Source organism: Lineus longissimus, chromosome 11 (assembly GCF_910592395.1).
Source record: "Lineus longissimus chromosome 11, tnLinLong1.2, whole genome shotgun sequence".
NCBI lineage: Eukaryota > Metazoa > Nemertea > Pilidiophora > Heteronemertea > Lineidae > Lineus > Lineus longissimus.
This window is the reverse complement of record NC_088318.1, coordinates 14,335,678-14,361,474: the sequence shown is the minus strand read 5'-3', so window position 1 is coordinate 14,361,474 and position 25,797 is coordinate 14,335,678. Positions and strand designations below refer to the sequence as shown.

The 25,797-nt window shown below is 40.8% G+C and overlaps 1 protein-coding gene across 2 annotated transcripts; it reads left to right on the top strand.

Annotated features, from left to right (window-relative positions):
- The first annotated feature begins 1,577 nt into the window (after nt 1-1,577).
- On the top strand, nt 1,578-22,264 carry LOC135496041 (homeobox protein araucan-like). Of its 2 annotated transcripts, none has more exons than XM_064785150.1 (7): nt 1,578-2,132; nt 7,828-8,067; nt 10,209-10,318; nt 12,753-13,081; nt 18,638-19,165; nt 19,348-19,431; nt 19,831-22,264. In XM_064785150.1, exons 1-7 carry the CDS (start codon nt 2,118-2,120, stop codon nt 19,845-19,847), a joined length of 1,323 nt encoding a protein of 440 aa, XP_064641220.1. In that variant the 5' UTR covers nt 1,578-2,117; the 3' UTR covers nt 19,848-22,264. The 2 variants fall into 2 exon arrangements, with proteins under 2 accessions (XP_064641220.1, XP_064641219.1); XM_064785149.1 differs by having other exon boundaries at nt 1,579-2,132; nt 19,345-19,431.
- The last annotated feature ends 3,533 nt before the right edge of the window (nt 22,265-25,797 follow it).

Genomic DNA, 25,797 nt, shown 5'->3' with positions numbered 1-25,797 from the left:
GACACTCAGTTTCCGTTAGAAGGCCTCGGTGTGAATATAAGAAGAGTACTAATTCTAGAATATACTAATGAGTGATACGTTTTGAGGTGAAGGCGCATTCGTGCCTTCATAAACCCCGGACAACGAAGCTATACAGGATGGATGCAACCGCACTGCCCCGCATATTGCTCACATCCACTTCTCGCCTACTCCAGTTGGAGACCCACCGGACCATCATGACCTTCATGACCGTAAGACCGAGGACTGCAGGCCTGAAATATCACCAGCTTCCTGTTTATGTGACCCGAGTGAGGGCTGTATAGCTATTGTTAAAACAGCAACTATTTATTTACTATACTACAAATGACGTGAATGAAACGTTCAAATCTAATTTACTCGATCGATTTAAATTTGACAACTACTGCCGCCTGGTGTATTGTATGTAAGTTTAAATTGAAATGAAGACGCAGCTAGATCGTTCGATTTCTGTAATCGGTTTGGAGGCTGGATCGGCGACGTATGAACAAAAACAATATAAGCATTGACTCTTGGCTAATAAGTGTATTTTATGGGACTTGGGACAAGATAACTGACTTCAAATGGACAGCAAACGTCTAGTCCTGCTCCCAACCTATTAGAAACTTTGTTACATTCTATGTAAATTAGGCGGTACGCGTAGATTTTGAGGCCCTCGCAGAAATCAGTTGACGGACGGGTGTCAGCTGGTCAGAAAACGGGTTCAAATGCTATTACGTGTTGGGTTTCGGCATGTGGCTAAGGCATTCAGATTCCTCAATATGTATATCATACATGTTCAAGTCCCTACCCGCCTACCCCAAGCTTTAGTAAACGCGATGAATCGAAAGAAAACTATTTCAAAATTTGAAAACGACCTTGATAGATCCATTTATCTTACTGTTTATGAATGTCATGATCAGTATAACACCAGTATCTCTTTAATTTAACATAGACCAGTCCTTTTATTGACAAGCTTTTATCCATGATCTCTACACATTGTGAAATCCATGTGGAGTTTTGTAGACGCCGAGACGATTAAAGGGACAATACCATACCACAATACTGTAAGACCGAGAAGATCATATCGGTAGAAGGTTGACGACATTTTGCTCGGGCTTTCTCAAGCTTGGCAGTAAGCTCGTTTTATGGCGCCATATCTGTCACAGGGGCATTGAGGAACTGATGCCAGTCAATGATAAACCCCTAACCCACCATGCATGGCATCAAAACATTCAAAATGGCGGCACGCCCAATGAGAATAAACCAGAATGAAAATTACTCGTTTTGTGAATTCTTAACTGAAACCGCTCGTATTGTTTTTGCACCTGAGAGAACTGGAGGCCATCGTGGCTCACATGGCAAGTCCTCCGATACAATACCTATATCCTTCAAGTCGTAGATAAGCCGCGGCTGTCGCGAGGACTGTCACTCATATAAAAGTAGGCGTGTCACGGGTGACAGGAAAGAGGGCGGACCTTAGCACTTCATACAGAGTGACGGTAGCAAAAGGGCACCTGTCATTTAACAAGCTACCGCGTGGTTTACACAGAATGTAACAAAGTTTCTGATAGGTTGGAAGCAGGACTGGAAGTCGTCTGTCTATTTGAGGTCAGTTATCTGTCCCCAGTCCCATAAAATACACTTGTTAGCCAAGAGTCAATGCTTGTATAGTTTTTGTTTGGAAGTGTATACCCGCTGCGCTATTTTATCAACAAAATGACACTCCACGTTCCTCGCAGCTAAAGGCAACAACGTTCATTACCGGACCTCAGAGGACTCCACAAAGTCATTCCAACAACTGGGTCACTCGTTTGACTTCTGCTGGTCTAAAAACAAACTGCTACGAAAGGACAAACAGAGACACAAGATTGAAGATAGAAAGGGGAGGATCACCACCAGGACATAATTAGCCTAGCATAACATTGTGTATTCGCACTTCATTTTGGACGCTACCGCATAGCTTACCGCAAGGAAACCGCTGGCTCTGTTCACGCTTTTGCGACATCCATGTGGACCTTTGGGATTGTTTACAAGAAGGGACATTGCGACAAGTTGTGACAAGGCAAGCAAGACTCTGGGATTCGTGTTCGTCTCCAGGAGGAGTTGTATATTCCATTATCATGTCGACATCACAGGTGAGTCTGATTTCAGTAATATATACTTGTCTCAGTGTTTTGCCCGTCTTTCATTTTTGAAGCGGTTTGTGACTGGCCGGAAGTACCGCATGTTACGTCGTACTTTTAAACAGCCTTTGGTGGAGCGCTGTCTTGTCGAAACAACGCGGTGTCATTTTGGTGATAATAATCGGCTATGGAGGTTATGGAGTTGGTAAATTCCATGAGATCCGTCTCGTTAGTTTGTCGACGTGTAGTTCATCCATGTCACAAATGTTTACAGAAGTCGCCTGGTGTTATAGCCAATACCTCTCATTACATTTTCATCTTGAACGTAACTGACTGTTTAAAGCCGGACATTAATCCGAATCCAACCTCGTCAAACAACCGACATGACGATGGCAACGAGCGAATCTTGCGTGGGAAGCAAAAAAAACAGGGCCGTCGAAAAAAAGTAGGCTACGAGTAACCCAAATTAGTGAATCGCCTTTCACTACGGCAAGTTGAATTTGTTCACTGCAGTCATTTTAAAAGGAAAATTGATAAATTATTTCACGGCGTGGGTGGACAGTTACTACATTTTCCACGTTTCTTCTATGCGACATAGTTAAATTGCTGACAATACAGTATTATCTCAGTTTTTGACTCCGCCTTCGCTGTAACATTGTTTTAGCACGACTCTTTATGGCAGATATCAGAATAACGCACCACATTCTCCAAAAAACATTTGAAAAATATAAAAACGATTTCTTTCCCTGCTTGATGCCGTACGGCTCGTTGTAACAAAGGCTAAATGGCTAATGAAAGATGAGACATAGACCTCATCATCGACTGATTCACTCTAATCACAGCAATGTCATCATCCGTTATTTAATGGACATTGCATCTCGGTTGGTTTGTCTTTATTACCCGCTCCCAAGGCCGAGAGAAACAGTTTCCATTTAGCGGTCCTTCCTTAATCAAATCTGTTTCTGCTATAAACTTCGCCTGAAAGACAAGGCTACAAAAAAGTATAAAGTGCTGAAATTAAATAAATGAATATCACATATATTTATTTCCGACATTCAGAGATACAGTGTGCAATGAATTTTTTTTTTATTTGTGCCGCCTGCCAAGAAACAAAAAAATAGAAGCAGGCTCTTAGAGTCATCGCTGGAAATCCTGAGATTCCGAGTTCGGAGTGTGCGATATTGCCAATCCATTTAATTGGTTAATAGAGCATTTTAAGGCATTGTTTCTATAAAACCATTTAGATGAGATCGAGATGGCGGATACGATGATTATTGCCACCAGGTGAATGGAGATTATCAACAGGTTTTGGGCCCCGTTGTTTTCTTTAACAGTGCAAGAGAAGGACTCCATCACTGTTTAAAGGATTTCCGACGCTGGCAGTTCAAAATAAGACATCGGGTAGCCAATAACGGTCTTGCTGTTACATATTCTAATATGCTTCTGATGGAGGACTGACATATTTCACTCCCAAGAATGATTACCCTGAAAATATCACGACGCCTGCATTTACATGTAATACACGACCAGCATTCAAAAATATAACAAACAATGTATTTCTTCACTTGGAAAGAAGCTGTGTGCAGTGTCATGAATACACACAATGATGTGTACAATCCGTTCATTTCTCCGTGTTACTCTAATCACCTCTGGTTTCCAGTTTCCTCAAGGTGACATACGGCCTAATTCAAGTTGTCATTCTCAACTGGTGAAGCAAGTGGTTTTCAACAAGTTCTAGGTCACCTGTCTTGACTCGTCCTAATTATTAGAGAGTATTTAGAGAGTATTTTGGATGTACTTAAATGCACATGTACATTTGCCCAGCTTGGCTGGAGTATGAAATCAAATGACACATCAACACTGGATCCCTGTCTTCAGCAACTCGACTGGAAACATTATTGGTGAGATGTTGGTGAGATGCAGGATCTGCCGCAAAACATCCTTTGCCAAGCACAATTGCTTGTACAATTGTACCCACATACATGCCATGTATATGATGTACAAAATGGAAATATTTCGAAATTTTGTGGCTTGGTTAGTGAAATGATAAAGCTTACGGTACGACACTCGTTTAATTGGAATGGTCCTGGTTCCTAACAAATAATCAATTGCAACTTGTGACAAAATGATATTGTCGATTTTACTGTAGATGCTTTCAGCGTATTGAATAGATATGTGTAGATCGTTCTTCGTAGGACTATTTTTTCTAAGATCAAGATGGAACCTGCAAATAATCCAAGACAGCATTGGAGGCGTTGTTATTTCGCCAAAGAAACAGCTCACTCGCTAGGGGTAATTTCCTTTTTAGAACAATCCTTCGTGTCACCTTTGTCTCCCAAGGCCCTTCACGTAAGCTGGAAGTGTCAGTCATTAGGGCCAAGGAAATCAAGTACATTGACGAAGCAAGGATTAACTACAACGAAAACATCCTTAGTCCCACGGTAACCAACTGATTAATTTGCTAAGGAAATTGTTTATTCCTTCTGTTAACCTAGGTGACAAAATTTGTTAAATTTAACGACCCATTTGTTCTTGACAGTAAACCCTTTTCATTTTGTTATATTTATTTGTAAGACACTTATTAGTATTTCTTAACATGTGTGTACCCCACTGTGAAAACGGACGTGTCGTGTTTAAGGTACCAGAAAGGGTCGACAGGCCATGTTTTGGTTTTAAAGGTATTTCTTATTTGAAGTGGGTATTAGGTTGAGAAACCACGCTACGTGAAGTAGGCCTACTTTGTCCCGGAAGAGAAATAGGCGGACCACTCACCAGGAGTTCTGAGCAAAAACAAAGTCATGAACGCGGATTAAGTGGCCTAAGAATGTTTCCAAATTAACTCTTTGGGGACTTAAGACAACTTTTGTAAACTTTATTACGTTGACATTTTCGGGTGATATATGGAGGTGGTCTTGTTGGCAGCGTATATGGACCCATGCCTCGGACTTCGTACAGAATATGATATGGTCCGGAGTAAAATTCGTTACCACCACTATCAATTCCTTTAATCATACACTGGGACAAATCTTCCCTTCACCTAACAGAATTGCATGACAATAACGACTAATCGTGTGCGGTTGAATATTAATAATTTATCCACATGTCGCCGATGGTTAATTTAAATAATTTCTGGTTAATTTCGAATCATAGTTCCCCGTTCCGACATCTGTTTTTCTTGCATTTCAATTTAGTTCTCACCTGTTATTAGGAGGTTCATATCAAAATGAAAACTATTTACGGTGAGCGTTTTTGAATCATAAGTGGTCTATGCTTAATCTTGTAAAAGAATTAAAAGGCTGCGTCGGAAAAGAGGCATAAATGTACGACATTTCGCTCCGAGAAAATCACTCGAGCAGTTCCCAATCCTCAGATTTTTAACCACATGATGTTACTCCCTATGCTTGATTTCTCTGTAAAATCAAAAATGAGTCCGGCATCTCCAACAGTAATTAGAATTTTCCAGTTGGTTTTAGAGGGCTCTCAGGCGTGTACGAATTCCAATAGATATATCTCTTTAGCGTCGCATTGTGGAAATTGTCTTTACATAAATAATGTAGCGGTATGGCAGCGTGATAGATGGAGCGGATCACCGAATCGATCGGAAGGCATGCTCCGCGCTAGCGATACAATTCCTTCACAATTGCTCTCTCGGGCGCAAGCGTATGGTAGATGTCGATGCGTGGAGTATGATGCACTCACAGCGCTGTCTAGGAGTATAAAGACAAACTAACAATTACTTCGAAAAAAGAGAGTTGCTTTTGTTGGAGTGAAATGGTTGCTTAATTTTTGGCTCAAGCCGAAATTCCTTCGGTGACTGCATCAATTATTCATCATTATTTTATTACTGACTACTATTCAAATTAACCGTTTTGGCTTTAAAGCCAAAACATATTGTACAGTCTTGTGTTGTGCACCTGCATTCCTAATATAACATTCATATCAAGGCATAACTGCCCAACCTGATAATTCCAAGGCGACTTAAAGCCAATTGTTGAAAAGGCTACTGCGTGTCTTTGTAAGAAACAAGGTGACTTTTGTAATGGGCTTCGAAATCGGGTTGTTGGTGAAAAAAAAACTATCGAGTTACGGAGTGCTGGGCCTAATATGTCATCTTTATTGTCATTTGATATGAGAAAATTCACGGACCACTGATCTGCGGAACATGTTTTGCAGGTGAATTTGACAGATTCGTTCATATCATGAATTAAAAATATGATGGATATTTGAATAGAACCTTGAATTTTCAGTGTGATCTTTGATTTTTTTTTCGGTAGATTATATTGTTGTTAAGGTAGTTGCATGAGGTTATTCTGTCGGCAACATGTTGTCGCACCGCTGATCCGTATCTGGGTGAACAACGATGCTTGCTCCGTGTACCTCTTTTGAAACAGAAAAGATTGCTTGTATTTATAACATTTTACATGTAATTTCAATTATCATTGTAGTGGCTTTTCTTGTTCATCGACAAGAGTGTGAATGGGACTTTTTATGCATGCGGAATTGAGCGATACTGAATACATGTACTTGTCACACACGCTTTCATTTCAAAGAAAAGTACGATAAAATACACTTTTGTAGGTTGCAATATTCTTGTGTCTTGTCAATCAGTTTATTCTATGATCATATTCATAGGCCTCCTGAACCTTGAGAAAATTTAAAGCTGCACAATCCCCAACCAAATCTACACTACACGTACATGTATACTGCATATTTCCACTAAGGAATTATATCAAAACGCATGTTAACATATCTTGCTGACATTTAGATACATAATATTCTCGTGTGCATATTTGAAAACATAATCAAGGCCATGTTGTACACAGAACAGTGTGTTTCCACCCTATTCGCGTACTGTTTTGACCAGCTAATCTCGGTGTCAAAATGTAATCTGGACCTGTCAGATTCGCTCCTTAACTTCTTGTAAAAAACATGTCATAATCAAGGCTTTCAGAGCTATTAAACTCATCATAAGTCCGAACCCAACGAGGGCTAATTATGCAGCCGAGACATCGAATTCCCCCAAGTTACGAAAATAAGACGAATATTTTCAAACGTTTTACACGACTTCCTTCGTAAATACCTCCACTTGGAGCGCTCATTTCCACACGCACTGGACACGAAGAAGTGTACTTGAAATTTCGCCAGAGCGGTTAATCACTCTCCGCATATAATAATAGTCCCCTGACCTAATAGGCCTTTTGTCTTTCGAAGCGATATGCACGGATTGACTAAAATGTTTACACTATTTCAATTACCTCCATGAAAGAAATTTAAATCGAAGCCGATTAATTTTTCTGCGGGAGCGATCATTAAATTGTGACGTCATGCGTCAATCAATCATGACACACCCGGACCGTGACTTGACACGGGATTCTTTCGTAAACTTTAAAATACACAAATAAGACTAGTTAATGGCTTTTTTGTTTAAGCCAAAGTTTGACATTAAGTTTGTGAACCCGACATCTGTAAGGGTGGACCAACTGCTCGAAAAGCATGGGATAGGCCTACTTAACAGTACTAGGAACAATTCAGAAATAATGGCAATGGTGAACTAATTTTTCATAATGCAACTTTCTGCGACATCGTATATCAATCAAGTATTTGCCTCAAGAAAGCGCTGGTGGAAGGTCTTCCGGTCGAATTGGCCAACCAGAGACAGCGAGTTTTTTTATTGAATCCTCACGAACTTATCATTGTCTCTCTGCAGTTGCTGACCCCCACCACGACGCCAACGACCGTGGCGACCTCCTGCTGCGATGGCGGGCGTCCGCTGATGACAGACCCTCACACCGGCCAGACAGTGTGTTCCTGCCGCTACAGCTCACCACTCCTAAACTATTCCAGGGCCGTGGCCGGTCTTCCTGACGGGGTGTATTCCTCCGCATATGCACAAGCCGGCTATAGTGCCTTTGCTGCTGCAGATCCGTCCGCGTTCTATTCGCCACTGGTAAGTAAATAAAGAGCACTTCCTTCATCCAAATTCGGGTTTCATGCCACATGTTTGTAACATGGCGTATAAAGGGGTCGCGTATACGCGGCATGAAACGCCACTGCAGTGTTTGGTGAGACCAATACGGACAGTTATGTATCAATACCTGCATCGTTTCATGAGGTGGAGCGTTCTGCGTCGACAATAACTGATTATACCTTGGTATACTCAAGGCAACCTACGGAGGGGGGGGGGGGTCTCTGTGGACGGCATCGTTGCTCCCCTTCTGATTAATTTCAAATAAGAGAGAAAACCTACTTAACAAACTTAACAATTTGAAAACCTCTTTACACATTGTCATGTGAAAAGCCGTATGTCACACGGATTGCTTTATTAAGTCATTTAAATCACATCACTAATTACCTATTGACGGTAGAATGTTAAGCACAACTGTTACAATCAGATACCAGGGCAACAATACGAGATATCAGATAGTCCCCCGACGAAAATAACTCCACGCAAACCGGTAACAGCTTGTTTAGTAATTAGCGAACATCCCTTCGCGATTTACAGATTATCGCAAATTTCAAAAGGTGCCATAAATTTTCTGATGATTTTGAACAGTATGTGGCTGACATTTTGAGATGTTATTGGCGAAACTGACCGGGGATACTGGATCACATCCACACGTTCCTCCATTGAAAACGTACATGTGTGTGACAAAACACAGATTCTTCTTAACGCGTAGCACATCACACGAGAAGCTATGGCTAGTAATGATAACTAATTACATGTAGTATGAAAAATTAATTAGTGGATGAGATTTGTATCTCACGCCTGAACTTTGTCATCTGCTCGTCAGAGATGAGTTAATTTTAAAATTAATTTTTAATTATATCTGCGCTTCGCATGTTGCAACCAGTATGAGAATGGTAGATTGATCCCAAGAGGTTTTGGCTTGTTTTGGGATGTAATTACCGATGAAACATGAATACTAGAATATTCATTAGAAGCCAACATGTTATGAGGCGAAGGCAAAACATGGTAAAACCTCAAAATTCTCGGAATGGTCTTGTCCGACATTTCTGAACTCGTGTCCCTGACTCTACTATTATTGTTGGGATCTAAAAGGTGTCACCAACTGTCACCGTATGGTCGAGGAATCAGACCAGAAATCTGTGAACAGTTAATGATCATCATCATACTCTAATACACTGCTGTTACCGTAGCTAGATACCGGTAGATTTAATTAGATTTCGTTAGTTAAACCTGGCAATGCTTCCATCGAATTACATTTATCACCAACATCAAAATGCATTAGAATAACACCTGTGACTCTCCGATACTTATTAGATATGACAATTGGACAATTAAGCCATATACCAATTTAATCCAATGTAAATGGGAAAGTGATGAATTTAGATATCTCCGCATTTGAGTTACTTGATGTTTTAATCAAATATCTTAATTAAGTGTCATCGATGTAACTTATCATGATGCATGATCACTTTTATCATGACGCATGTAACAACCTGTGCGCAGTTTTCGAACAGAAAATTGAAAACCTGCATTGAAATTATTTGACATATGGTTGTGATATGGATGGGAATACATGTATTGTTCGGCTGTCAGGTCCAATGGAAGTAATTCATTATGTCCAAGAGCCTGTCAGCAAAAGCAAAGTGTGAATGTAAATTTAGTCCCCTTGTGATAAGTCCTATCCTTTCGTTCAATGATTTGTCCATGATTTGTGACAGTACACTAACTCCCTGGCCCCTGTCCATAATTGCCACGCAATTGAACAAGAATACAGCTATTGTTATCCCCATTGTTATCATTAGCCGAAAGCACCGTATTTATGACCATCCTGATATATTGCCAAGGTTCATTACACACGAAAATAGCCACATGATAGAATTAGACACCGTGGCGAATTGGATGTCAAAATGTTCGTAAGATTTGCAAACAATTACGCCGTTATAATCTGTTACTAAGCACATGCATCTGGGTCCAGTTCCCAGATCAGTGTTAGAGACTAACGTCAGCGTTAGCTCAATAGTTCAACGTTGCTGCTAACGGCGATTGAGCACCAGGCCCCGGCAGTTCGCAGCTTCCTTTGGTTCGGTTAAAATGTTTTTTATTCTCATATTTTCTTGCAGAATTCCGCATACAGCCTGAAGGAGAATATGGACGCCTGGCGGGGGATTCCACAGCCAACAGCCTGCTACCCATACGACACCACGATGGCAGCCTATCCCTACATGAATGGGTAAGTAAATTAAACTAATTTGCACTTGAATGTTCTTTGAGAAACGAGAAACTCCTATGATGAAGGTTTTGAAAAACATAGAGGGCTTCTGAAGATCCTTCAAGGGATTACAGAAATATATACTTTAATAGTCATCGAAGTTACAATTGACTAAAAGTTGTACGATTTACCTTTTTTTTAGATAGTACTGTGTATACTTTACATTCAGTCAACCGTCTTAAAGTTAACGTGTGTTCTCCAGTCCTATTAATTGATGATAGATTGCAAAATGACGCGGCAAGTTGCAATCGGTGTGCCGTGACCTGGCGAGAAATATCCCTCTTTCACAAACAACCGGGCCTTTTGTTTGGCTAATGTCATGGTAACATAACAGGGGCACCTGTTCAATGTCAACGACATGGAGGAGATCAGTTAAGATCTTGATATCAATATTAACCTGCTTGTGATCTGTTGTAATTACGCTGGGAGATTCTCATGAATCATGGCGATTATCCCGCATGATTTTCAAAAGCTTGGGTAGCCTAGCAGAACGGTTAAACCAAGCAGAAGCGAAAGCCTCCAGGCGTTTCTGCTCCAGAACAACCTTGGACAATGTTGTAAAAGTCCGGGGCAACGCGGAGTGAGAAAAGAGCAGCGTTCCGAGATCTCATGAAAAGGCGTCAATTGTCCTGGACAAGTATCGCCACATGAGGCGCTTGACTGTTTTCGGCCCATTACACTAAAGCTACAACTATTTTAGTCACCGCTAACAAAGCTTGTACTAATATGAAAAGGATTGGGAAGAAAGGTTGTAACATCAGTCCGGGCCGATGAGTTTGAATTGAATGAAATAAGAGTGTAAACTTTCACTCTCACAGTCGTTTCGCCTTTTGTCGACTTCCACAGCTGCGGGTACAGACAGAATGTGTGAATTTCATTAAAAAATCGTGTCTGTAAAAATCGTACGTACATGTATGCGGATCACTATGTGTAAACCTTTTGAAAGTGAAAAATGACATTTGATATGTATCACTAAAAAATCCTTCTGTGCAACAGTTGGTCGCTTAACTCATCGCCAGTTCACTCCAATTGTTATTCTTTTCACCGCATTCAACTATTCACAAAAGAATATGACAACTCTTTGTGAAGTAATGGGCTCGCTCCGATTGAAAAATAACCTTTGACAGGTTTGAACCAATCTCGTAATACGATGTATGAGAAAAGTACATGTAATCCCAAAAATACAGAGGTTAAGCAACTTGGTTAGAGCTCTGCGTTGGCTAGCAAATCCCTTCAGCCCGGGGACAGACTGATGGAATTTACTGTCATAAAAAAGACTTCACCGAGAAAACAATATTCTCCATTGTTGTAATGGTGAATTAGTCTTGAAAGTATCGTGCCGATGTGACAAAAGATAAGTGAAAAGAGGGCAAAATATGGCGACCAAGACTATTACCACCAGGGTTGTTTCTGGGGTATCACAAGTCCATAAAGCTCCTTCTGCACTCGAAGAGGGTCACGCATCTTCATCTCACAGCAGGGGGACAATAGAAGGGCCAGGTCGAGAGCCTTGATTAATTGCGCCCATCCGAAACCAAGGGTTTGAAGGTTGCCTACAAGGGTCATCAAAGCTTAGACTTGTCTACAGAAGAGTCAACCATAGAAAAATCATTGATGGGTTTCATAAGTGTGTATAATGGTCCTTCTCTTGAATGGGATGACTAAAGTAACTCCTCATGCTGTCATTAAGTGGCCGATTTTCGCAACTCATAGCCTATTACGTGAGCTATCTTCGTAAAGGTATTCAACTTCAGTAAAGTATTTCGTGCCAACTGTCTCCTTTTTGACAAAATTCCTCGAAATTCGATCAGCCAACGACCCTGTTGTATTCTTAGGCTGCCACTACAAGGGTCTTTTCCATGACCACACCCAAGGTTCTGAAATGCACCATTGCCTGACGCACGACCAAAGTACCCACTACTCTTTTGCAAGGGTTTATTTTGCTTGCCTGATTTCTTCTGTGACATTGCCTAAGGTGGCAACACAATTGGGTCTTTTCCGCTGGAGGGCAGTGTATGAAACGAACGAACAAATTCCATCTGCACTTGAACATTCTGGTCAAGTTGGTGATCATATGTTGATTGCATCAGACCTTGATGCGCACTACGTGACCGAATGTATTCAGCAGTCTCAGCCTGACGCATATCACCTCTCCTTTTTCCTCAAGAAGGGGTTAATAAACATATATTGAACTCTTGAAGAGCCTGGTTTCTGGAATGGTCAATGTTATACCTATCTGAAATACGCCAAAGTGAGATCTATTCCTATATTTCTGTCCACTTCTTTCCTAGTTCTAGGTCTAGGTGTAGATCTGATACGTTGACAAGAACACTTGGCCGGTTTTGTATCAACCGACTGTGGTTTCTAAATTTCTCAATATTTCTTTTCATTTAAGGTACGGTGCCATGGACCTGAACGGTGCCCGGCGGAAGAACGCAACCAGAGAAAGCACAAGTACACTGAAGGCATGGCTACACGAACACATCAAAAACCCATACCCTACAAAAGGAGAGAAAATCATGCTGGCCATCATTACAAAAATGACACTGACCCAGGTCTCGACTTGGTTCGCCAACGCCCGGCGGAGACTGAAGAAGGAGAATAAAATGACCTGGTCGCCGAAGAATCGGTGCGATGATGATGATGAAGATCGGATGGATAGTGATGCCGAGGATAAAGATGACGATGCCGACATTGGCAAGGACAGTGACAAGGAAGGCGAAGGTAAATATGATTTTTTTTGGTCCGGGAAAACGCTACAGTGAAACTAAGTCTTTGATAGACCAGTGTATGAGGTGGTGGAAGGTTTTTTTGGCAGGGATTAGTAGTGTGGCATGATTGTAACATTTGGCGTTACTGGTCGTGGCCGAATGTCATTGGTTTGTTATCGCAAAATACATACATGGCGGGATATTCTGCTGGTTGGACTTCCCACTGTAATGTATGTTTTCATTCAGCGCTAAACCAAGATTATACTATGCTATGGCGTTATTATCCCAGACTTCTCAGTCGCTGCACCACCACACCATGACTGTGTTAGAGATTTCTGAGCAAATTAACGTAGAACATGAACCGGGCAGAAAGCGGCTAATTCCGGTTGTAGCAGATGGGACTCGTCGCCTGACAGGACCAATCAGGCGCCTGCGATGTATTCATTCCTGGACTAACTTTATACGCACGGACCTAACCAAGCATACGTTGATTTCTTCTGCGAGATTTCGCCTTCTAATGGCAAGATTTGTTTTGATAACTCGCTTTATGATGACCAAGAATGCAAGATCATGCCATACATCAAAATCTGAAACACGCATACCACTACTCTACAAGATGAATAAGCGGACCACGCACTCTAAATACAAATATGATTAAAATTAATAACATCATTGCCAGGTACGTTTCAGTCTAAGTGTACAAGACTCATGAATACATTGTGTGTGGACTCAGTATGTGATTAAAGCTTCGTTTGATGGGATTGACACCGGAGTCCTACTTTGCCAAACTAAGAAGTAAACACGCGGTCGGAGCACCGAATAATGTTTAGGAATAATAATTTGGTTAAAAATGAAAAGAAATGTCAGGACCGTGATGTTACCAATATTGTTCGACACGAATTCGTTTAGAAATATCCACGACTTGGCGGTGACTTTTCTTCAATAAAGCACTGGCACGCCTTTGACTTGTATGATTTATCTGCTTTTTAAGTAGTATGACAATATATCAACAAAGGTATTCACAAAGGCGACAGTGATTGATTGGGCGTTTTTTGCTGACAGTTATGTAGATGTACAAACACATACCAGTTTCAACCCACGCCGTTGTGCCGATGCATATTTCAGTCCCAAATTTGCGCAGAATGTTCTACTAATGCGTGCAAATAATATCTTCATCCATGATGACTTGACAGAGATTTTATAACATTTGATAACGAAAAAGCTGCCTCGGCTCTGAAATGCATAAATAATTTCAGTCAACTGTTGAATTTGAATTGGCCTTTTATATATACTCTTTTGCTGGTCTTTAAGAAGACAGCGGCTGTTACAGCAGTATCATTTGTCTTTTCGACGCCGCCAAAGATCCTCTCGACTCCAAAAGACAATGCGTTATAACAATGTGATTTATGTAAAATACAAATTCAGTATCGTCATTGAACGACATACTGTATGTAATAGTATATTTTGCTCTATTAAGGATGGAACAACTTTTAAGCCAGTTATTCATATGCCACACCACAGCTTGCCAATGGGCAGTCCCACATTTGTTCCTTGTCTTTTCACTGTCTATAACAATGGCCGCCAAGGCCGCCATCTCGCCTTCGTCATCTGGTTCCAGATTTATCCGAGGCGCAGTTTGTTCGTTTCATTTAGACAAATGAAAAAATCATTTCGCGTTCAAGTCCAAATAATCCGTTGTCAATCAACCGTTTCAGAACCTTTCAATTATAATCATGTTAATATTCCGAAGAGACATCCAAAATCCGTGGTTTTCCGCATTTAGAAATGTCTTATTCATAAAGAGATTTTCCCTATTGATAACTGTAATGACAATAGTACGTGAAGATAAAAAACTTAATAACTTTGTGTTACTAAAAGGTTGTGGTTCCACAATATAGATAAACACATGTATTTTGATTAGGCAGTAGATTATCTTCACCTAATGATCTATATTAAACTATGTCCAAACACATTATTAGGAACATAGCCGGTCCAATCACTTTACGAATTGATAAAACAGCGACCAATAATGGTAAACCTCTTTACACGTTTGTCAACAATAACGACAATGGTAACCCAGATTAGTGATTATTATCGCCCACTGCCACAGAAATTATCACTAATCTCGTTTTTCCGAAGATTTTAGATACATAATGTACGCTCTGTCAAGTGGACGACGCCATTGCAAAACAGTTCCGCCCTCTATATGCAGTGGTAGCCGACTACACATTGTCAATTTCTTTGGCAGGGCATTTTCCTATTTTCCATCAGACTGGTGCCGTGTCTCTACTTTTGTTCCTTCCGTGGCATCTCTATTTTGAACAAAATATCATGAAGGATAACAAAGGTGAAACAGGCAATTAGTGTTAAACACAGCCTCAAAACGGGTTAACCTAATATGTTTTATTTCCAAAACAAATAGTGATAAAGCACGTTACCCTTGTCAGTTCTGACGAGATTTGGAAAATCTACAAATTAATCTGCGAATAAACAAGTGACAGAGGTGAGCACACATTTGCTTAAAGAATTGCACAATACCCCTTCCCAAGAGGGCCAAGTGTCACTCATAATGAAATCCCTAAATACTCTTGGGTTTATCGCAGGTGTTCAAAACCTAATAAAAACGCAAGTTAATCATTCTGATGACTTGTTCTTGAAGGTTTTGCATTAAGGATCGGGATAAAACCTATTACTATCACAACTGATTGAAAGACTAAACTCCCCTCTTGATAACAGGGTGTTTAACTGTGATTAGTCAGGTTTTCATATCGCGACATTTTGATAATGGTCAAAGCTAATATTGATAATTCATTGTAATTGAATGACAAGTTAAAAGTATTTGATCATTTACATTATCTGGAATGTGTTGTGACAGTCAAATACAAGTGTGTGTACCTATTTCAACACATCAAAGTTTGTGGTTTGTTGCACTAGATTTGCAGGACCGCTTTTTTTCGGTCGTGTGGAGCGCCACACGGTGGTGACCTTTTTTCAGTTCACGACAAAAGTCGTTTTCTCCGACGTGATGAAAAGCGCCACTTTATGGTAAATTTTCACACTCGTTCTGAATCGCCAAGCTCTGTAGCTGGTTGATAAGAAGACAATTTCACTCTAGAAAAGCACGTACATCCGTATGAAGTCAACCTTTGTATAATCATTGCCTAACAACATAATGCAACAATAAAATATTACACGACTATTATATTGACTGTCATATCACAGGTTTTTTCAAGCCGATAGCTGCAAACCGCATTGTTTTACGACAGACAGAAAACAAGCATCTGCCATGTGTTACCACATGTATTTTCCACTAACTCTTGCAGTATCTCTGACGTTACAAACCATTAAAACAACCAGCCGCATGTAAGTCATTGTCTTGCGGCTGAATACCCATCATGTTACATGAAATAAAATGAAAAGAAATATGTGATAGGCTGTTCACTTTAGTTTGATATCGCCTGTGGCGAGTCGTCTAAGGACCAGCTGTCACTATCGGGAAACAAAAGTAGACATTCTATAGCCTGTGGCGTCTTCAAAAGTGATATTGTAACACACCTTGGTTTGGACATCCCTCGGGCAGTCGACAACATAAAACTTGTCGATTGGTAGTTGTTTTGGACCAGAACCAACGACACATACCTCGCAACATCTCATTGGTCAAAAATAGCACCTTTGTACACGGGATATTTTACACCTCACCATAAAATAATGTCTGAAAACGCTTATACCAGCATTTTTCTTTCCCCAAAAAATCCCATATATATGTATATGTTGAATTGGACGTTTCTCTTCCTAAAATACAACATATCACCTGACTTTTCAAGGCTGAACGTAAGTTATACGGCAGATTATTAAATAGTAATGTACACCGCACTTTCTAGTAATTCCTCGTTTAGCTGTGGAATCAGCAAATATTGAAGTTTTGGTGGTTCAAACAAGACTGGTTATCATCCGTCATCCAATGACCTGAGTAAATTTTGGGTGAACGGGTAAACGTCTGCTCAAGGGTAATTTCCGTAGTGTTCTCAAACATGTCGGACAAATGTTTATACGCAGGATGATGTGAAAATACTAATAAATCAGTGCCGTTGACACTTGTACTGATGTTTAATGGAAGGTTAGTGAAATTAATTAACTTGGCTGGCCCTTTGTGACTTGGCGCGAGCAGTGTGTGATTGGGAATGATGCGAGCGTAAATAGAGAGGTCTCTCGGGATTGGCCCCGGAGTGATTGGGACAGGCAAATGAGCGTAGCCGAAATTACTCACGTAAGATGATGAGATTTCACAACTCTGTGCTCCCAGATCTGTTGGCGTTTGTGAAATAATTGTGATTTGAGGTGATGAAAAAGGAATAATAGTTACAGCTGGGTTGTGTCGGGGTTTGGCTGGCGTGATTGGTTTTCGCCGTGACTGGGAATATTATGTCCAACGATGTTAAATTCAACTTAACTTCGGCTAGAAACAGTGTATATGATTCACTACAGCATGTGCACTCCAAATGGATTAAGCTGGAAATGAAATAACCAGGCATAGCCTGCAGCACAGGTGTTTGATGAGGACATTTTGATCAGGTCCTGGTCTGGTACTTGGAATCCGTCGTGACTAGAAAGAACAGCGTTTTGCAGTTTTTATGTTCTCTGCATGACTGGGGTCCGTGCGTTAGATGTATGGTAGCGACTGGTCTTCCTTTGACTGAATGAAGAGCATAAAACGTCACGTTGTCGTACTCTCTGCCCTCAGTTCCAAACGTCCCGAATTGGGACTCACCTCACCTCAGTCAAATGTCGAGTTAAATAGGTCGCCAGACTCTCGATAATGTCAAATGGATATCAAACTCGGTGAGAGAAAAGCTTTCAACCTGCCCATATGATCGACTCAATCTATGTGACTAAGAATAACATTCAGACAACATTAAACAAAAATCTATTAAGATTAAAGAGCGATTGGAGATTGTCGAGTAGGGAGCGGTGTACACACGGCAAGAAAATACCCCAGTCATAATGAAATAGCTCAAATGACAGGTTCAAATATTTGCTAAGTTATCCTGTTCCTTGGTTTGTGTGTTTGAATTTTCCTCTTCTAAGGTGTACAGGAAACAAAATTAATTATGCTCCTAATGATGTCGTTAGATTTAGAAAGGCGAGAGCATTGGTTTAATTGATTGCAAAAGTGAGGGTTCGTGGCGGAGGGACAGAGTCATAGCGTCTTGACGCATTGGTGGATTCCGTCGACCCTTGTTATAAAAAGCCCCATGTCATTCCGTTTGCTCCTGAATTAAACTCTGATAGAGGTATAAAGTCGAGTTCAAAGATGGTTCTCATGCAGCTCTGACCGCCAAGCCAGCTTCTAGGGGCCGTTGGGAGGAGAGTAATAAAACTTTATTTCAACATACCATTTAAATACAAACACAAAGTTGCATTGTATGCTAATATTTTGCCTTCGCTTTTTACTTCAAGATAGGTCCATAGATAGATCGACAGTACAGTTATTAAGATGCCCTTTCTTAATGCTTTTCTATCCTTATGACACTTTATCACTCAAAGGTTTCTTCATCTCCTATATTTGCAGATAAAACCGACTCTGACAGTGAACGAATAAATGTAGACGTGATCAGCCCTCCTCGACTTCAGCCAATATCTACCGCAACAACAACTTCCTGTCCTATCTCGCACTTTAGCAATTCATTCGGCTCGCCAACCCCCTCAGACTCTGGTAGCTTGAAATCTAACACAACAGAGGACTCACAGTGCAATAACCACACGGACAAAGCTTTAAAACCAAAAATCTGGTCTTTAGCACATACTGCTACTTCAAATAGCCCGCCACCAAGTCGGCGGTCGCCATCTTGTTTATCTGCCACGACCACAGCGCCATCTCGTGGACCTACGTTAACAACGGCGCCATCTACATTCGACGTGTCATCAGTCTGGAGCAAAAACCTTTATTCAAATCTGGGATACGGTTATCCATCAAGTTTTGCTGCACCGAGGTACCCGCTGGGTGCGTACGGAAGTGTTGGAAAACCCACAGTCCCAACTCCAGTGAGCAGAGACAGTACCGAGCCCAGCCTACCAAACGGCCTCGCAAGACTACCAGGTAATTTCATGTTTTGATATAAATAATGGAAAGGCTGTTCTGATAAAGAGTTTGACTTCTAATTAGGTACTTCTTCAACATGTCCAGGGCTAGCACCTCTATCACCCAGTCTTGCCTTATACTAGGAGTCTCTTCCTTTAGAACATTATTGTGATGAAACCTTTATTTTGTCATTTCAGTAGACTCCAGACTTACAAACGGTTTCAACGATAGTCTGATTCATCCTGCATTTGGAGTTTCAACAGCATTTAGACCAGTAGAAAAAGGTAGGTTGTCCCAAGAGAAAGGAAATTTTGTCTGTATCTGGGGTTGACCAATGTTATGTCGTACAAAATTCACATGCAACTTGTGCACCAATGGCATTCTATTGCAGTGTAACCCGTCCTTTATTCTTAGGGTTTCGGGCAGTGAGGTATATCATCGTTGACGTTAAAGACCAAGCATACCTATTGGAGGTTGCTCACGTGATGAGTTGTAACAAAAAACGATAAAGGGATCGGATTTGCACACCGTTTAAGGGTGTACATGTAACTACATGTATTTTGAAACATCCCTTCCTGTCTAATAATGTACAGGATTAAACTACGATAACTTATTTGTCAAGTTTGACCCACCGAACTATTTTCATGACGATAACTAAATATCAAATGCCCTTGTCATTGCAGGTCAAACGACACGGTGAAGAGGTTCTCCATCACTTCTCATATGATTCCAAGACGAGAGGCAGCATGGACTCTCTATGGAGAAAGAGCGAGAGACATTTTCTATTGTGGTTGTGGTGGCCAAACTGGTGGAGGAAATACGTCTTATGATCTTCCAAAGGACTTGCTTGCGAGGCATTCAGGCTTAAAGCTGCATTTATGTGTTTATTGAATAAATTGGAAATACTGTACATGTATTTTATAATTTCGAGAGAACCTGAGACTGCTGATGGTGTGGGCTTGTTGTGTAGACTGCTGCACAATTGCAAAAAGACTTAACACTGGATAGTTTGGTAAAATGGTCAATCCGTAAAAAGCTATGGCAATTCCCTGCCTAAACCAAGCAAAGGACAATGGCTTCCTTGGTTAAGGCTTGTGACATATAAAAATCTGCTGAAGAGGAAGAATGCATTTCCTTTGGGTGAAGTCGAAGTTGACGTGCAGAAAAGTGGCAGGTTTGTGGTGCATAAGCGTAGTGAAAAAGAATTAAGAGGTTGTCGACGTAAAAACGAAATGTCTGTCAAGAGAGACGAATTTGCACAACTTTCAGGGAATATTGTATACTGTTTGATATACAAGGTGACCCAAGAGATTAAACGGACTCGTCGTATAAGATACTAGTGACTGCTGGAAACATGCCACCATAATATGAAATATTATATGACACTGGCAGAATTCGCCATTAAAAAACTGGTAGTTCTATCCAAGGCATCTAGAAGTATTTTTGTAAGTCTTGATCGCCCGATAGTTCAGTGCTAAGTTGGTATGAAACAAAACGTTTTCATAAAAATTTGGCTTTACCATTATTTAGTATGCAGGAGTCGTACTAGTCATAAAATATGTTTTCGTATTCAGGGTACGCTGGTAGCATATCAATAGTTCTCCACCCTCACGGGGCGACAAACGCGGTGTTCTCCCTTGCAGATAAGCCCAGTCATATCTGATAAAACCCGAATCGCAGATCGAACATAAAAAATAAAACCGGTGACAGTGATTGAGTAGGTCATTGGTAATTCTCTGAGCAGTGATTGTGAGAACACCATCACGAATGTTCCGATAGAGATAAACCCCACTCAGTAGTAAGCCGGGATTTTCTGCCTAAAATTAGCATACCTTCCCTTCGAGGTAATTGAAGGCACATTTGGTGCCTGATGTGCTGCTGTGCTTATGAAGTGGCACGTTGTCTTCACTTACGATGCGAAATTCCTATGCAGACTTGGGCTGCATCCTGAAATGTTGAATGTTGTGATGGTTAATCATATACTCTACAGTGTAATATACATATTTAAGTTGACTAACATGACCAATAACTGCATTTTTACTAGCATTTGTTTGACAGGTTCTTTGGCTAGCTTGTGACCAACAGCAAAAATCACCAAACAGTAGGATTACCAATGCGTTACCATTTTGGTCTTAATGTACCTTATCGTTACGTATATCTCAATCAGTATCAGTTTCGTGTTTACAAGACTGCTGTGAAAGCTTAATTTGACTTTGTTGAGTAATTTTTTTTCTTCAAGAAGATTAAAAATTAATCAGGTTCACTTTGTGTTGATTTGAAGACGATAGTGTTAAATAGGTAACTGTAAATTGGAATGAGGCCATTTTCTGTATTACTTTGGACCAATGAAATGTATTTATTTTCATCTTGCCAAATCTGCTGACGGCAAAGCCTTGTGTAGCATACGTCGGAATCTTCCTTGTTTTTTACTTGCATACGTTTAGATAATTTTATATGTGCATTAACTGTTATCATGTCGGCATGGAAATTGGTTACACACACGTTGCGTGTGCAATTGTGCATCTTGTACGGTTAAACGCATTAAGAAGTCACTTGATTTTCGTGTGAATGTAACTTGGGAGGCTTTTGGTTTTAATTCAAAATTAGATTCCTTGTAAATACGGAACCTGTGCAATGTAAATGAATGTGTTAAACACACATGATGGAGCCTGTCAGTTTAAAAAGCATTCGAAAATATCATTACCTTTTTTTATCGATGAATGGGATGGCGAGGCCTATCCATGTTCCATTTCTTGAGTCCTACTTTCTTAGGTGTGAACTTCTTTGTGGTTGACTTCAATTACTGAAAACGAATCTTCGTAAAAAAATCAGTTGAAAATTTTTAGATTGGTTATCTGCTCGTGACCAAACTCTTTGGTCAGTTTGGGGACAACTCACCGAACCGCTGACGAACTTGATAATTCAGTCCACTCTTAGAAATAAAGGCTTCGATTTTGAGCTTTTGAAACTTCAATCTGTGCTGACAGGTACCATTGTATGTAATATGCATGTATGTAATGCGCACTCTGTTAGGTGGTATGACCAGTTATAATTCTGTACCATATTCCATTACATATCATATCAAATTTATTTATTAAAATAATGAATTTAAACTTACACTGTTCTTGCACGTCTTTCTTTGTACTGTGTCCATGCTTTGGCCGGTTTTGGCGTGTCTGTTTCACGTGGGCGTGTTATACTTACGATGACCTTGTACAGGCGCCCCTCAACTGGTCTGATACATGTAGCGTTGTCACGGCGTATGCTCTACTGTGAATATCACTCAAAACCATTCTGACGTCAGAGATTGCTCGTGATGCAATTCTGCACATCAAAGAGACGGCTCGAAGCACTTTATATATCTGGCTTTAGAGTTACCATCTTAGGCCGGCTACCCTAAGATCTGGAAGTGCGTTAGAATTTGCTCAGAGACTTCAAAGGGGAGTTTAAGAAAACGGCTCCAGGTCAACATTGGAACTTCAGATGATCGAGGTGAGATGATTCAGATGATTAAGTCATGTTCTGAGCTACTCTAGCTCCAGCTGATAATTTGTACTAACTGAAAGAGAGGATCTCCCGCCATTCGATATCGCAAGACAGATATCAGCTTTCCACTGGAAATATTGAACTTGTATTCCTAATGAGCGTTTACAGGATGCTTGGAGAGAGGTACTGACTGGTAAGTCGGGAAGAGTGAAAACACCTTCGAGGAAAATTAGGAGTCCCCCAATGAAAGGTGATAGAGATTATAAGTATGTCAAAAGTAACATTGCATGCTTTCACCTGGGCATAGAGTTCGTTTCAACCAGCTGTGTCTGATTTGCTGGTAAGACATGTGCATTTGTATGGATCGAAGCACTGGTGATGAAGGTCAGCATAGGATGAGCAGGCCTCGGTTAGTGTTCCCAATTAGCCGAGAGCTTATTCCATCAAATCACTGATTAAGAAGCCGAAAGTGTAAAAAGTGCGATGTTATTTTAATTGAAACGAAAAACCTGTCGAAATTGGGCTCATTGACCGTACGGTGTTGTTTCAAAGACCTCCCGGCTATTTGCTCGCTCAACATCGAGATTTGCTATACCTTGTTAGGCACTCCATCGGGAATCAAGGTTAGCGAAGGTCACGTGCATCAAGTGGAACCGAACACCAATGAGATATCTATAGAGCCTTGATGGAAATACTTGTAGTTCTATCACTGCCTTCGTTGCAGTGTGTCAACTTGTCCGCAGTCCCCTTCTCTGGGCGCGAGGACAAGTTCTCTTTTGCCTAGAGGGATCCTTTTGCCAGGATGTGAGAGTCTGGTGAAACAGTCTTACGCGTCTCTTGACGAAAGTGCACTTTCTGATGAATTTGCAAAATCATGGTAGTTAAGATTGATGACCAAGATTAAGGCACCAGTAGGATCTCATTGCTGCAATTTCGGCCACTTTATTCATTGGGACAGTATTTCCCTTCACATCGAGTTGGACGCATCAACGAGTGAGTCTTATCCCAGGAGTCGTATTTTCAAGAATGTTGCTTGAGGCAACAAGCCTTTATACCGGCAAGGTATTTTTTCAATGGTTTGAGCAATGAACTGTGATGTTGATTCGGAATCATGGCTGGCGTCTTCAAGGTGCGGATTCACAAATTGAACACCATGTTTCTACATTTAATTACCTTTTGAAGAAAAACATGAAAGTTTCCACCTCATTGTGCAGTGTTCGTGTTTTATCTATTCGCAGCCATGCCAGGCGCTCGCCACACTATAGCTCATGAGCTGGAGGCTGGTTGAATACCAACGGAATCGATTGCTCTGATTGATTCGATTGATTCAGTCACCTTCGTTGATCATAGCATCACGGACCAGCCTCGATGAATCAACCCATTTTCTAACGATAGGTAAACAGTACGTTCTTCAGCAAAGCCAAGTCGATTATTAATATCTGCAGAATGTTTTCAATGTACAAACGGCCTCCAAATTACTGTGCTTGAATAGTAGTACGTGTATTCACAACTACATGCACAATGTACCTACGTTGCATTACGTTGCATTGGAAAATTTGAAATTGAATTTCAATTTTTTTTTAATTTTCGAATATGAATGATCCTGGCCCTTACCACTCACCCTCATCAAGAAACCGTCATGTTGTTTCCTTCCGACTTAAGATGGGAGGTGTTCGTGTCCTTTGTACCCATTGAACATATTGATAGAAGGTGCAAATAATGATATCACAGGTTCTTGTTTCCCACACCAATATTAATTGTTTATTACAAGCGCATGATTATGATAATCCTGGCTTGGTCCCTCTCTAACCAACGATAACACCAGCGTCCACCAGACCAACTTAATGACAAACCGACTCCCTCCCAGAGGAACAGAAGCATATACCTAACCAGATGATCATATTAATGAATCTTCTCCTAAATAAACATATCGAGTAGATGATCCCTCTCCTTTGGGAACTATCACAAAACGCATGCTCAGTTAGTTACACATTCGTATCATTTCGTTCGGAAGACTTAGAGTCCGTAAGGGACAGAGGACTGCCCTCTGAAACCTCTTCCTAATTGCCTTCACCTCGTCTCCTGACGAGCCGTGTCAGCGAGCATCCCTGCGGTAGAACAAAGGGGCCATCTCAAACCGGCCATTTCTGACTAGATGTACACATTTGTATGATACCTGTCGCTGTTTCGAAATAGGTTTAGACATACATCTCTCGAACAACCGCGGGTTGCTAACAAGAGCGCCTGTTTTGTTTAATAAACGCGCCCCTCATTCTGTCCCATTGTGATTGTTGAGACTTTCGTGATGGGGCGACGACAAATTTTACGATTTGTTTTCGTTTTTCAGTGGCGCTTCTAACTTTCAATACATGTATGCCTTCTTTCAATCTAATCACAGAAAGCAACATAGCAAGATCCAAGAAATTGTGGTTCTGCAGAGTCTGGTGTCAACATGTCAATAAGCTAAGGTGCTGTATATATACTGAAGGCAACCTATTCTATATCTAATGTAGATCTGCCTATGATATTGTCCCCGAAGTACCATATGATAGGAGATTTGCTTTCAGGCATCAATGAGCATGACACGAAACGTCATAATTAAACAAAATATTATTCTGAGTGGAACCAGTGTAGCTGCAAATGAACGTGTTCTCCGGAAGACTGCGTCCTTGCCATGTCCATGATGGCTGCTAGTTCAGGCGGCCATATTGCTATCCTCGTTCCCATGGCTTCGTTGGATCAACAGCGTGTGTAAAAACGATGAAACCTTCATGGAGGAGAGACTTTTGCAGATATGTAATTTTGTGATTATCAATATGTAGTGCGTTTTACTACTAGTCGTAGTCGTCCTTATCATAAGTTCAATATTAGAATATTAAAAAAATTCAAGTCGAAGAAGAAGAAATGATGCAGTTGAGAAAGTTAGTCTCTCTCAGTGTCATAATCTCGCCGCAATCCTAGTTTCACGTGACACATTATTGCGCCTGCGCAATTGACTGATTACCAATCTCATTTGGGAAGGCATCCTAAACGGGCTCGTTTATCAGACTAAAGTAAGATTGAGGCTTTGCTGGTTTAATTGTGATGAAAGGAATCTCGTGTGTAACACTAGTAGAACAGAAAATAAAACAGGAGGAATGAATAAGGATAGACACGCGCAGCAC

Bases quoted from the DNA above. Each gene is read 5' to 3' on its own strand.
- LOC135496041 (XM_064785149.1), top strand. The intron at 13,082-18,637 runs GTAAATATGATT...CTATATTTGCAG, and splicing joins CAGTGACAAGGAAGGCGAAG to ATAAAACCGACTCTGACAGT. The intron at 19,166-19,344 runs GTAATTTCATGT...TTGTCATTTCAG, and splicing joins CGGCCTCGCAAGACTACCAG to TAGACTCCAGACTTACAAAC.